Source organism: Zophobas morio, unplaced genomic scaffold (assembly GCF_036711695.1).
Source record: "Zophobas morio isolate AGI-343-1 ecotype UQ-CSIRO unplaced genomic scaffold, CSIRO_AGI_Zmor_V1 ptg000016l, whole genome shotgun sequence".
NCBI classification, from domain to species: Eukaryota; Metazoa; Arthropoda; class Insecta; order Coleoptera; family Tenebrionidae; genus Zophobas; species Zophobas morio.
Genome location: NW_026972121.1, coordinates 1,345,969 through 1,359,813, shown reverse-complemented (window position 1 = coordinate 1,359,813; position 13,845 = coordinate 1,345,969). Strand labels below are relative to the sequence as shown.

Genomic DNA, 13,845 nt, shown 5'->3' with positions numbered 1-13,845 from the left:
AATGGGTAAAATGAAAAATAAAAATCGGAAACAAAAAAATTGGAAAAGGGAAAAATTGCCAAATTGAAAAGCTGGTGTAAACCGAAAAATTGAAAATTTTGGAAGTCGAGAAATTGTAAAATTGAAAAATCAAAAATAAAAAACGAAAAATTACAAAATGAAAACCTGAAAAATCTTAAGAATCGAAAAAGTGAAAAAAAAGAAATTTGTATTATGAAATAGAAATATTGAAAATTAAAGAAATTGGAAAATCGGAAGACGGGAAATCTAAAAACTGCAAAGTGAAGAATTTAAAAATTGAAAAATGAACGAACTGAAAATTCAAAGCCTGAAAATTTGAAAAATTGAACACATGAAAAATTGTAAAATCGAAAAAAACACAGAAAATAAAGGAAATGAAAAAACGGACAATTGTGATATAAATCGAGAAAATAAAAATTAAAAATTCGTCACATTGAAAAATAAAAATCGGGAACATGAAAAATTGTGGAAACGAAAAATTGAGAAACTGAAAATTCGAAAAATTGCAACTCGAAAAATTGAAAAATTTAGAAGTCAAGAAACTGTAAAATTGAAAAATTGGAAGACTGGAAATCCAAAAACTGCAAATTGAAAAATTTTAAACGTGGAAAATCATGGAATCAAAGCCCGAAAATTTGAAAAATTGAATAAATAAAAAATTGTAAATCGAAAGAAACAACAAAAAAATAAAGGAAATAAAGAAACCAAAAATTGTGATATAAAATCGAGAAACGTCGCGAAAACTTAAAATTAGTCATTCGCCAGAGGATCTCTTTACTGCGTTATCAGCAAAAAAAATCTCTAAATCGAATCTTACAATTATCTGACAAAACTGAACATGTTATACCGGACTTCAAGAGCGAGGAACTTGCAAGAGTAAACGAGTAAAATCTGAAGCCCCTTTTGAACTGAAAACCAAATTTTAATATAAGAGGAACAAAAAATGTCTGATAAGGATTGTTAAGAAAAAAACTATCGTTAAATTAGAAGATCTTAACACATATTTTTATAATTATTAAAATAAATAAAGTCAATTTCAGTCGCTGTCCTCATCTTCCGCTTCCGCTTCCGCTTTCTTAAAACTCGCGTTGTCCACCCCTTTCCGTCCCTCTCCCTTCAGCGTCATCCACCTCTTGATGCTCGACACCGCCGGCAGCGGAATATTCAGCTTCTTCGTCAGATACACATAACACCTCTTATTACTCAAATGCCTTATTGTATACCCCACCGCCATGTCGTCATTACTCCAATAAATCTTCTTCCTCCCCGACAAAATCTTGATTTGCGACTCCGAAAACACCTTCGACAGCAGCGCCTTCTGCTCCTGCAGCGACAAATACGCCCGTTTCGACCTCAAGTACTCCTGATGGAGATTCGACAACTCCACGTCTTTAGCTTTATAGTACTCCATTTGATTCGTCAGACTTTCTTTCAGACTCTTCAAATTGTCCTCCAGCTTGGAGATGTTCTGCCGAATCGACCTGTTGCAGTTTTCCAGAGCTTCCAGTTGCTCCTTCGTCTGGACGTGTTTGTATTTTTCCAGATCTTGCTCGGGAATTACGGGTTCCACGGGCGGTTTTTTGGGCTCTGGGGCAGAATCTGGTTCCGACGCGAAGACGATCATTTCGCGGAGTTCTTCGTGGGGGTCGGAGTCTTTGATGACGATTTGGGTTGTGAGGGGTAAGTAGAGAGTGGGGACGGCGTCGTATTTTAAAACTTTGGTGTAGCAAGTCATGTATTCGATAATTTTGACCTCGGTGGTGTAGCTGTCTTCGTTGAAATGGATTGAGCAGATTCGGGCTACGTTGATGTCGATTTCTTCAGGGGGCCAACCAGAGGCGGTGATCCATTGCTGGGCGATGAGGGGGTGCTTGGGGAAGACGTAGTAGTGAACGGAGGGGTCGGCAGTGCTGGGGTTGTTGTTGGAGCAGCCCCAGATAATGCAGGACATTTTCTGGAAACATGATCAATTTTTTTTGAAATTGTAGCCACAGATCTTCAAACAACGAAGGAAAATTGTTATAAAAATTAAAAATTATGATAAAAAACAAGTTTTATTATATACTATTAACATATAAAAAAATCTTTACAAAAATTAGGGTTTTAATTTATTCGAAGCTGACCATCGCTGTACCGCAGACAGGGCTGGCAAAGGCATATTCAAAGTGTTCTTTAAATATAAATAGCACTCGCGACTCCCCACGTGTCTCAAAGTGAAAGCCATAGCCATATCGTCGTAACTCCACACAACCTTTTTCTTCCCCATCAACATATTAATCTGTGCTTGCGAAAACACCTTATAAATCAAATTACTCATCATTTTCCTATCATTTTTCTTCAGAGGAATCTTCTCAATCAACCCCGTCAATCTACAAATCTCTTTATCAACATTGTTAATTTTTTTCTTGTACAGTTCACTCTTCTCTTGTAACACTTTCTGCTTTAGAATAAGTTTCTCAAACTTCGCCTTCAGCTGCTCGTTCGTGTTCACCGCTTCTTTAATCTGATCAAACTCAGGTCTAGCTCCTACAATTTTCACCTCCGGCATTCCAACCATCCAACCCAAATTATCCCTAGGGATAGCGTCAGGTTTTAAAATCGTTCTATTGTCGTCTGCATAATCACCCCATTTGAAATGATCCGAACACACTTTAGCAGCCGTTGTGGGGTGGTCTGCCGCCACTCCGCATTTTTCCGTCCATATTTTAGCGACAGAGCGGTTTTTCGGAAACGGGAAAAAGTGGTCTTCAGATAAACTCGGGTGGTAGTAGTTGGGACACGATATCACAGTGCACTTGATAAGCTCAGACCTAAATCGAATCGGTTTTTCGCAGCTTTGGAACGTCTAATACTTACCCATCGGCTGCTTGAGTCATTGTGGTTATGCGCTACGCGATTTTTTATTTGCAACTGCAAATAAAGTCATTATGGGCGGAAATCGCAGAAAATGGGTTAGGGAAAAGGGCGAGGTACTTACTTTGGTGATTGAGGGGGTTGTCTCGTCTGGGATTCAAATTTTCATAACAATAACAAAGGTTTGAGGTTAGGTGTCACTTGTCAACATAGAATTCTATGTTGTCAAAGTGGTTACATCGAATAAGAAAAAAAAAAATGAGATCGAGATTGCTTTGATACACTCATTTTCAAGTTTTTTATTTAGTCAGAGAACATAATTTCTTGCTGTTTCAACTTTCGAATTTTCAGTTTTTCGAAATTTTAGTTTGGGGACTTTTCAGTTTACTCCTATTTATTATTCAATGTTTGGATTTTACAATTTCTCAATTTTTCAATTTCTCGGTTTTCAGTTTTTCTCTTCAATTTTACGATTTTTAAATATTTCGATTTTTCAATTTTTGACTTTTATAAGCTCTTTATTTATCGATTTTTCAGGTGTTTTGGGTTTTCAATTTTTCTATTTTTTCAGGTTTCGATTTTTTAACTTCACTTTTTTGATTTTTCGATTCTTGGGATTCTCAGTTTTTGGATATTTCCGTTTTTCGATGTGTCAATTTTTCTTTCATTTTTCAGTTTTTCAATATTTCAGTTTTGGGATTTTTCAATATTTCTGTTCTTCGACTTTTCCATTTTTGACTTCTGGATTTTTCGATGTGTCGACTTTTTACTTTTTTGATTTTTAAATTTTAGATTTCTCAATTTTTTGGTATTTTAATTTTTCAATATTTAAAATTTTAGATTTTTCGATTTCTCGATTTTTCATTTCAGCTCTTCCTTCCATATTTGAATTTTTCATTTATTATTATAAATAATTTAAAAAATTCGAAAAATGGAAAAATCGGAAAATTGAACCATTGAGACATAACATTTTAAAATCCAGCAATGGAAAAATTACCAAAATTGAAGTGTTGAAAACCTGAGAAATCGAAACATGGGATTATTAAAAAATAAAAAAAGTAGAAGAATTGAAAAGTCTTAAAGACTGAAGAATCGAAAATTCGAAAAATCAAAAATCAAAAATTAGAAACATTGAAAATTCGAGTATCGAAAATCGAAAAGTAAAAAATTGAGAATTCTAAAAATTGAAGAACGGAAAAATTGAAAAATCGGAAATTCAAAAAATCAAAACTCGATAAACGAAAATTTGGTGAAACAAAAAAATATCCAAGAATCGAAAATTGAAAATTCTAAAATTGAAAAATCGAAATTAAAAAAATTCGAAAAATGGGAAAGTCGTAAAATCGAGAAATAAAAATATTGAAAAACTGAAACATCGAGATATCGAAACATCAAAAGGTCGAAAAATCGGAAAGTAGAGAAGTCGAGAAATCGACAAACCGAAAAATCTAAAATTAAAAATGTATTGAAAAATTTAAAAATCCAGCAATGTTAAATTTTTCCAAAATTGAGGTGTTGAAAACCTGAGAAATTGAAAAGTTTTAAACATTGAAAAACTGTGAAATCGAGAAATGGAAAAATCGAAACATGGAATTATTAAAAAATTAAAAAATCGAAAAACTAAAAAAAACGAAAAAATGAAAAATCGAAAAACTGAAAATTGGGAATCGAAAAGTAAAAGTATTGAAGTCTTAAAGACTGAAGAATTGAATAATTGAAAATTCGAGTATCGAAAATTAAAAAAATCAAGGTTCAGAAAATCGAAAAGGAAACGACGAATTGAAAATTCGAATATCGAAAAAGAGAAAATTCGATGAAACAAAGTAAACAAACCGAAAACTCAAAAGTCTAAAAATCGAAAATCAAAAATTTCGAAAAATCCAGGAATCGAAATGTCGAAAGTCGAAATATCGGAGATTCTAAAATCGAAAAATCGAAATTAAAAAAATTCTAAAAATGGAAAAATCGAAATATTGAAAAATTCATATATCGAGATATCGAAACGTCAAAAAGTCGAAAAATCGACAAATTTCCAAAACTGAAATGTTGAAAAGCTGAGAAATCGAAAAATTTTAAACATTGAAAAACCGAGAAGTCGAAATTGAAAAATGTAACATTTAAAAAATCGAAAAATTGGAATATCGACAAATCGAGTGGTGGAAAATCGAAAACATTGTAAAATTTTCTGTGAAATCAAAAAATTCGAAAATTGAAATATCGTGAAATCGGGAAATTAAAAAATTGTAAAGTAAAAAAATTGAAAAATCGAAAAACCGAAGATTTGATTTGAAAATTTGGGAAATCGAAAAGTAGAAGTCTGAAGAATTAAAAATTCGAAAAATAAAAATCGAAAAATAGAAAGATTGAAAATTCCAGTATCGAAAATCGAAAACTAAAAAACTGGAAAATATAAAAATTAAAGGAAGGTCACAAAATTTTTAAAACGAAAATTTAAAAATTCGAAAATCGATTTTTCGACTTCCCGGTTTTAGATTTTCTTTTTTTTGCAATTATCGTTTTTTCAATTTTTCGATTTTTAAATTTTACATTTTTCAGTTTTTTGAGATTTTCAGTTTTCAGTATTTAAAATTTTAGATTTTTCGATTTCTCGATTTTTCATTTCAGTTCTTCGATATTTCCGTTTTTCATGATTTCGATTTATTCAAATGTTTTGATTTCTTAATCTATCGATTCTTCGACTTCCCGGTTTTGGATTTTCTGTTTTTCGATTGTCGTTTTTTCAAATTTTCGATTTTTCAATTTTTCAAATTTGACATTTATAAACTGTCAATTTTTCGATTTTTCAATTATTCGATGTTTTGATTTTCCCATTTCTTGACTTTCGAGTGTTTCGATATTCCTATTCAATTGTTTAATTTTTCGATTTTTCATTTTTTAGTTTTTTTAAGGTTTCGATTTTTCGACTTCACTTTTTGGATTTTTCGATTGCTCAATTTTTCGACTTTTTAGGTCCTTAGTTTTTGGATATTTCAGTTTTCGGATTTTTCAGCTTCTCCATTTTTCAGTTTTTCGATATTTCACTGTTGGGATTTTTCAATTTTTCAAATTTTGACGTTTCTAAATTTTCTATTTTTCGATTTCACAATTTCTCCATTAATTGATTTTTTGTTTTTCCCATTTCTCGACTTTTCAATATTTCGATTTTTCAGTTTTTCAGTTCTTTAGTTCTTCCTTCGAATTTTCTACTTCCATTTTTTAACTTTTCCATCTCTAGATTTTTCAGTTTTTAAATTTTTCCAATTTTTCGTTTCTTCAATTTTTCTCCCATTTTTCAAATGTCCGATATTTCAATTTTTGGATTTTTCAAATATTTCGATTCTTCAATTTTTGGATTTTTCGATTTCTGAAATATTTGATCTTTGGAGTTTTAAATTCTATATTTTTCAGTTTTTCGGTTTTAAAATTTTTCGATTTTTCGATTTCCCAAATCTTTGATTTATCGATCTTTTTAATTTAAAATTTAAAACTTTTCAGTTTTTAACTGTTCTGTTTTTCGATTTTGGCTTTTATGATTTGTCAATTTTTTAATTTTTGATATCTCGATTTTCAGTTTTTCGATTCTTCAATTTTTGTTCGATTTTGCAATTTTTGGATATTTCAGTTTTGGGATTTTTCACTCTCTCGAGTCTTCAATTTTTGATTTCTCAATTTTGACTTTTTCTATTTTTCAAATTTTCAGTTCTTAAATTTTAAATAATTAAATTTTTCGCATTTTCCTATTTATCGATTTATTGGTTTTAAGTTTTTTAAATTTTCAGTTTTTAACTACTTAATTTTTTATTTTCGCCTTTTTTTGGTTTGTAATTTTTTTTATTTTTCGACTTTTGGACTTTTCGATTTCTGGATTTTCGGTTTTTCAATTACTCAATTTTTCGATATTGCAGTGTTGGAGGTGTTCAATTTTTGACGTGTCTAAATTTTCAGTGTTTCGATTTCCCATTTTGTCGATTAATCAATTTTTTGTTTTTCCCATTTCTCGCTTTCTCGACTTTTCAATTTTCATTTCTTCAATTTTTGGATTATTCAATTTTTCAATGTTTTAAATTTTCGATTTTTCGCCTTCAATCTCTCGATTTTTCAATTTTTCCTTATTCGTTTTGAGAGTTTTCTGAATTTCGATTCTCCAATTTTTCAATTTTTCAGTTTTGACGTTTTCGATTTTTCAAATTTTCGGTTTATAGTTTAAAGATATTTAAATTTTTGGTGTTCTCGATTTTTCCATTTTTCAATTTTTCGATTTTTATCATTTAAATTTTTCAATTTTTTAATTTCTATTTTTCATTCGAATCAAAAAGTCAAAAAACCGAAAAAACGAAAAATCGAAACTTCCAAAAATTCAAAAACTGAAACATCGAAATATCGGTAAATCGAGACTTGGGAAATCAAAATATTTTAAAAATAGAAAAACTAAATCCAAAAATCAAGAATTTTAAAAATCAAAAAACAGAGTGAGAATAGAAACATAAAAAAATGAAAAATCCTGAAATTGAAAATTTTCCAAAATGGAAATGTTCCGGAATTGAAAAATTGAAAACTTGAAAAACAAAATCCCGGTTTTGGATTTTATGTTTTTCAATTGTCTTTTTGTCAAATTTGACTTTCATAAACTCTCAATTTTTCGATTTTTCAAATAATCAATGTTCTGATTTTCCCATTTCTTGACTTTCGATATTCCTGTTCTTCAATTCTTTAATTTTTCGATTTTTCATTTCTTAGTTTTTTAAGGTTTCGATTTTTCGACTTCACTTTTTGGATTTTTCGATTGCTCAATTTTTCGACTTTTTAGGTTCTCAGTTTTTGGATATTTCAGTTTTCGGATTTTTCATTTTTCAGTTTTTCTTTCAATTTTCAGTTGTTGGATATCTCAGTTTTGGGATTTTTCAATTTTTCGATTTTTAAATTTTAGATTTTTAATTATTAAAATTTTAGATTTTTCGATTTCTCGATTTTTCAATTCAGTTCTTCGATATTTGAATTTTTGAAGTTTTCGAAATTTTCAATTTCTTAATCTTTTGATTCTTCGACTTCCCGGTTTTAGATTTTCTGTTTTTCAATTGTCATTTTGTCAAATTTTCGATTTTTTAATTTTTCAAATTTGCCTTTCATAATCTCTCAATTTTTCGATTTTTCAATTCATCCATGTTTTGATTTTCCCATTTCATGACCTTCGAGTGTTTCGATTTTCCTGTTCTTCAGTTCTTTAATTTTTTGATTTTTCAATTTTTTAAGGTTTCTATTTTTCGACTTCACTTTTTTGATTTTTAGATTTTTCAGTTTTAGGATTTTTCAATATTTCAATTCTTCGGCTTTTCTACATTTGATTTCTGGATTTTTCGAGGTGTCTACCTTTTTACTTTTTCGATATTTCAATTTTTGGATTTTTAAATTTTAGATTTTTCAATCTTTTGATATTTTATTTTTTCAAAATTTCTTAATCTTTCGATTTTTCGACTTTCTGGTTTTAGATGTTCTGTTTTTCAATTTTTCGATTTGTTAATTTTTCATTCCCGATTTATTGAGATTTTATTGTTCAGGTTTTCGATTTCAGTTTTTCAATTTTTTATTTTGGCCTATTTCGGTTTCTCAGTTTTTCCAGTTTTCCGTTTTTTCGTTTTTTGATTTTTCCGCTTTTCCAATTTTTCAACTTTTAACTTTTTGTTTGTCGATTTCTCATTTTTCGATTTTTCGACTTCATCACTTTTCGATTTCTCGTTCTCTTGATCTTTCAATCTCTCAATTTTTCAATGTTTCGAATTTTTAAGTTTGTTGATTTCTCGATTTATCGAGATTTGTATTTTTCGATATTTTGATTGTCAAATTCCCAATTTATAAATTCTCAATTGTTCCGACTTTTCGACTCCACGATTTCTTGATCTTTAGTCCAGTCAAATTAGCAATCAACCTCGGAATGAGAGATAATAAGCTGAATTTTCGTTTATACCTTCATTTTGGTGTTCAATATTTTCATTTAATAATACTTACCTACTTTGTGTAATTTAAAACTCTTTAAATGGAATACTTAATGTATATCTTAATTTACTGAAAGTAGATTTTAAGTAGAAAAATAATTAAGTACTTTATCTTTAAAACGTGTAAGTCTAGTAGATATATTAGATAATATATTACACTTGTTATACTATTATAATTGTTAAAGTTATATTAATTTATTTAAAGTAAATTTTAAGAAAGTAAAACGAGTTAATATATTTTAATTTTATCTTTATTCAGCAGCTGTACATTTCTTACGATTTTTTTTGATCATGCACTACAGTAAAACTCTTAATAGTCTTAATTTTGACTTTTGACCTTGAGTAACTTACGACGCAGACACGAGATTTTATGAAACTTTTGAGACAACTTTTAGAATGCCAAAATTAAGGTATATACAAAAATTCAGCTTATTATCTCTCATTCCGAGGTTGAGCCCTTTTTTATGCTAAAGTGACTGGACTATTTTTGATTTTTCGATTTCGATAAAACCCATAAATCGAAAAATCGAAACACTGAAAAATTCAAAAACTGAGACAATCAAAACATCGAAACATCCGAATCTCGATAAATCGAGTTCTCAAAAAATTGAAAAATCGGAAAAAAGAAGAAACTGCGAATTCGAGAAACGGGAAAATGGAGAAATCCAAACATCAAAGAATCAAAAAAGAAAAATTCGAAAATCTAAAACTTAAAAATCGAAAAACTCAAAAATCGACAAATCGAAACCCCAGAATTTAAAAAAATTGAAAAATCGGATAACAAAAAAATCGAAACATCGAAAAACCGAGAAATCCAAAAATCGAGACATGGAGAAATAGAAAAAAAAAATGAGAAACTGAACAATAAAAACATCCAAACATCTGAATTCAATAAATCGAGAAATAAAAAAAATTGAAAAATTTTTAAAAAGAAAAATTAAAACATCGAAAAGTTGAAAAAAAATTGAAAATCCAAAAAGTAAAAAAGGGGTGGAAACCCAAAAACTGCAAACTGAAAAATTTAAAAATTGGAAAATCGAAAAATAAAAAAATCGGAAAAAAGAAGAATTAACATATACAAGAACTGAAAACTCGAAAAATTCAGAAATCGAAATATATACAAAATAGTCGAAAATTTAAAAATCTAAAGTTTAAAAAACGAAAAACTGAAAATCCAAAAAATTAAAAATCGAAAAGTCGAAAAATAGAAATATTGAAAAATCCCAAAACTCAAACAAATATCCAAAATTGAGTAATTAAAAAATTAGCCAACCGAAAAATCCAAAATCGAAACTGCGAATTCGAGAAACGGGAAAATGGAGAAATCCAAACATCAAAGAATCAAAAAAGAAAAATCCGAAAATCTAAAACTTAAAAATCGACAAATCGAAACCCCAGAATTTAAAAAAATTGAAAAATCGGATAACAGAAAAATCGAAACATCGAAAAACCGAGAAATCCAAAAATCAAGACATGGAGAAATAGAAAAAAATTTGAGAAACTGAACAATAAAAACATCCAAACATCTGAATTCAATAAATCGAGAAATAAAAAAAATTGAAAAATTTTTAAAAAGAAAAATTAAAACATCGAAAAGTTGAAAAAAAATTGAAAATCCAAAAACTAAAAAAGGGGTGGAAACCCAAAAACTGCAAACTGAAAAATTTAAAAATTGGAAAATCGAAAAATAAAAAAATCGGAAAAAAGAAGAATTAACATATACAAGAACTGAAAACTCGAAAAATTCAGAAATCGAAATATATACAAAATAGTCGAAAATTTAAAAATTTAAAGTTTAAAAAACGAAAAACTGAAAATCCAAAAAATTAAAAATCGAAAAGTCGAAAAATAGAAATATTGAAAAATCCCAAAACTCAAACAAATATCCAAAATTGAGTAATTAAAAAATTAGCCAACCGAAAAATCCAAAATCGAAACTGCGAATTCGAGAAACGGGAAAATGGAGAAATCCAAACATCAAAGAATCAAAAAAGAAAAATCCGAAAATCTAAAACTTAAAAATCGACAAATCGAAACCCCAGAATTTAAAAAAATTGAAAAATCGGATAACAGAAAAATCGAAACATCAAAAAACCGAGAAATCCAAAAATCGAGACATGGAGAAATAGAAAAAAAAAATGAGAAACCGAACAATAAAAACATCCAAATATCTGAATTCAATAAATCGAGAAATAAAAAAAATTGAAAAATTTTTAAAAAGAAAAATGAAAACATCGAAAAGTTGAAAAAAAATTGAAAATCCAAAAAGTAAAAAAGGGGTGGAAACCCAAAAACTGCAAACTGAAAATTTAAACATTGGAAAATCGAAAAATAAAAAAATCGGAAAAAAGAAGAATTAACATATACAAGAACTGAAAACTCGAAAAATTCAGAAATCGAAATATATACAAAATAGTCGAAAATTTAAAAATCTAAAGTTTAAAAAACGAAAAACTGAAAATCCAAAAAATTAAAAATCGAAAAGTCGAAAAATAGAAATATTGAAAAATCCCAAAACTCAAACAAATATCCAAAATTGAGTAATTAAAAAATTAGCCAACCGAAAAATCCAAAAATCGAAACTGCGAATTCGAGAAACGGGAAAATGGAGAAATCCAAACATCAAAGAATCAAAAAAGAAAAATTCGAAAATCTAAAACTTAAAAATCGAAAAACTCAAAAATCGACAAATCGAAACCCCAGAATTAAAAAAAATTGAAAAATCGAAACATCGAAAAACCGAGAAATCCAAAAATCGAGACATGGAGAAATAGAAAAAAAAATTGAGAAACTGAACAATAAAAACATCCAAACATCTGAATTCAATAAATCGAGAAATAAAAAAAATTGAAAAATTTTTAAAAAGAAAAATTAAAACATCGAAAAGTTGAAAAAAAATTGAAAATCCAAAAAGTAAAAAAGGGGTGGAAACCCAAAAACTGCAAACTGAAAAATTTAAAAATTGGAAAATCGAAAAATAAAAAAATCGGAAAAAAGAAGAATTAATATATACAAGAACTGAAAACTCGAAAAATTCAGAGATCGAAATATATATAAAATAGTCGAAAATTTAAAAATCTAAAGTTTAAAAAAAGAAAAATTCGAAAATCTAAAACTTAAAAATCGAAAAACTCAAAAATCGACAAATCGAAACTCCAGAATTTAAAAAAATTGAAAAATCGGATAACAGAAAAATCGAAACATCGAAAAACCGAGAAATCCAAAAATCGAGACATGGAGAAATAGAAAAAAAAAATTGAGAAACTGAACAATAAAAACATCCAAACATCTGAATTCAATAAATCGAGAAATAAAAAAAATTGAAAAATTTTTAAAAAGAAAAATTAAAACATCGAAATGTTGAAAAAAAATTGAAAATCCAAAAAGTAAAAAAGGGGTGGAAACCCAAAAACTGCAAACTGAAAAATTTTAAAACTGGAAAATCGAAAAATAAAAAAATCGGAAAAAAGAAGAATTAACATATACAAGAACTGAAAACTCAAAAAATTCAGAAATCGAAATATATACAAAATAGTCGAAAATTTAAAAATCTAAAGTTTAAAAAACGAAAAACTGAAAATCCAAAAAATTAAAAATCGAAAAGTCGAAAAATTGAAATATTGAAAAATCCCAAAACTTGAACAAATATCCAAAATTGAGTAATTAAAAAATTAGCCAACCGAAAAATCCAAAAATCGAAACTGCGAATTCGAGAAACGGGAAAATGGAGAAATCCAAACATCAAAGAATCAAAAAAGAAAAATTCGAAAATCTAAAACTTAAAAATCGAAAAACTCAAAAATCGACAAATCGAAACACCAGAATTTAAAAAAATTGAAAAATCGGATAACAGAAAAATCGAAACATCGAAAAACCGAGAAATCTAAAAATCGAGACATGGAGAAATAGAAAAAAATTGAGAAACTGAACAATAAAAACATCCAAACATCTGAATTCAATAAATCGAGAAATAACAAAAATTGAAAAATTTTTAAAAAGAAAAATTAAAACATCGAAAAGTTGAAAAAAAATTGAGAAATCGAAGTATAAAACTGTCGAAAATTTGAAAATTCTAAAGTTTAACGAAAAATTGAAAATCCAAAAAGTAAAAAAGGGGTGGAAACCCAAAAACTGCAAACTGAAAAATTTACAAATTGGAAAATCGACGATTTGGAATCGATTGGCCTGAAAATTTGAAAAATTGAATAAACGAAAAATTGGAAAATCGTACGAATCAACAAAAATTAAGGAAATGAAAAAACAAAAAATTGTGATATAAAATCGAGAAAATGAAAAATAAAAAATCAGGAAAACGGAAAATAAAAATCGGGGAGTTGAAAAATTGAAAAAGGGAAAAATAAAAAATCGAGAATGTGAAAAATGGAAAAATAAGAAAGTGTAATATTGAAAAAACGAAAAAGTGTATAATAAAAACTTGAAAAATGTAAAAAGTGAAAATCAAACTTGAAAATTTGAAGAAAAATTGAAAAAAAAAACAACAAAAAATAAAGGAAATGAAAAACATTTTTTTTTCTCACTGTTAATATCATACAGTGTATCGAAAACAACCACAAAAATTGTCACTAAAAACATTTAAAAATTCATTGGGTTAATTACGATTTCAACAATATTCTTAGTTTAAGACGTTTTGCTAGTATAAAACAAATAAAGAATTAATTCTTAGTTAAACAAAATATGTAAAATCATCTAAATATGTACCAAAAATATTCACTTAGTTGTTATAAAAACCGACCAAACAACGATTTCCTGCAGAAATTATAGTCCAAACCAACCAAATCGCTTCTGAACGCTTAGAGTCGACATTGGCCTGAGCGCGCTCTGGTCTGTAGATCAAACAAGTTCTCAGGCGACGAGTTGTAGTGAAACAATGTCAATAAGGGTGGTTTTGCAAAATCAGCCTGTATGTCGCATCTGTATTAATCTATGATTTAGTAGAATTAAGAAAATAAAACACAGTACA

At 28.1% G+C, this 13,845-nt stretch overlaps 1 protein-coding gene across 2 annotated transcripts; it reads right to left on the bottom strand.

The window, feature by feature from the left end:
* Window positions 1–999: 999 nt before the first annotated feature.
* On the bottom strand, window positions 1,000–3,081 carry LOC135129500 (THAP domain-containing protein 1-like). 2 transcript variants are annotated; one of them, XM_064056663.1, is made up of 3 exons: window positions 2,999–3,081; window positions 2,878–2,931; window positions 2,057–2,831 (listed from the first exon to the last, which is right to left on the bottom strand). In XM_064056663.1, exons 2-3 carry the CDS (start codon window positions 2,895–2,897, stop codon window positions 2,117–2,119), a joined length of 735 nt encoding a protein of 244 aa, XP_063912733.1. In that variant the 5' UTR covers window positions 2,898–2,931; window positions 2,999–3,081; the 3' UTR covers window positions 2,057–2,116. The 2 variants fall into 2 exon arrangements, with proteins under 2 accessions (XP_063912732.1, XP_063912733.1); XM_064056662.1 differs by lacking the exons at window positions 2,057–2,831; window positions 2,878–2,931 and adding an exon at window positions 1,000–1,975 and having other exon boundaries at window positions 2,999–3,080.
* Window positions 3,082–13,845: the final 10,764 nt, after the last annotated feature.

What these genes read in the sequence shown, in the direction of transcription:
- LOC135129500 (XM_064056662.1), bottom strand. Translation starts at nt 1,972, where the DNA reads ATGTCCTGCATTATCTGGGGCTGCTCCAACAACAACCCCAGCACTGCC.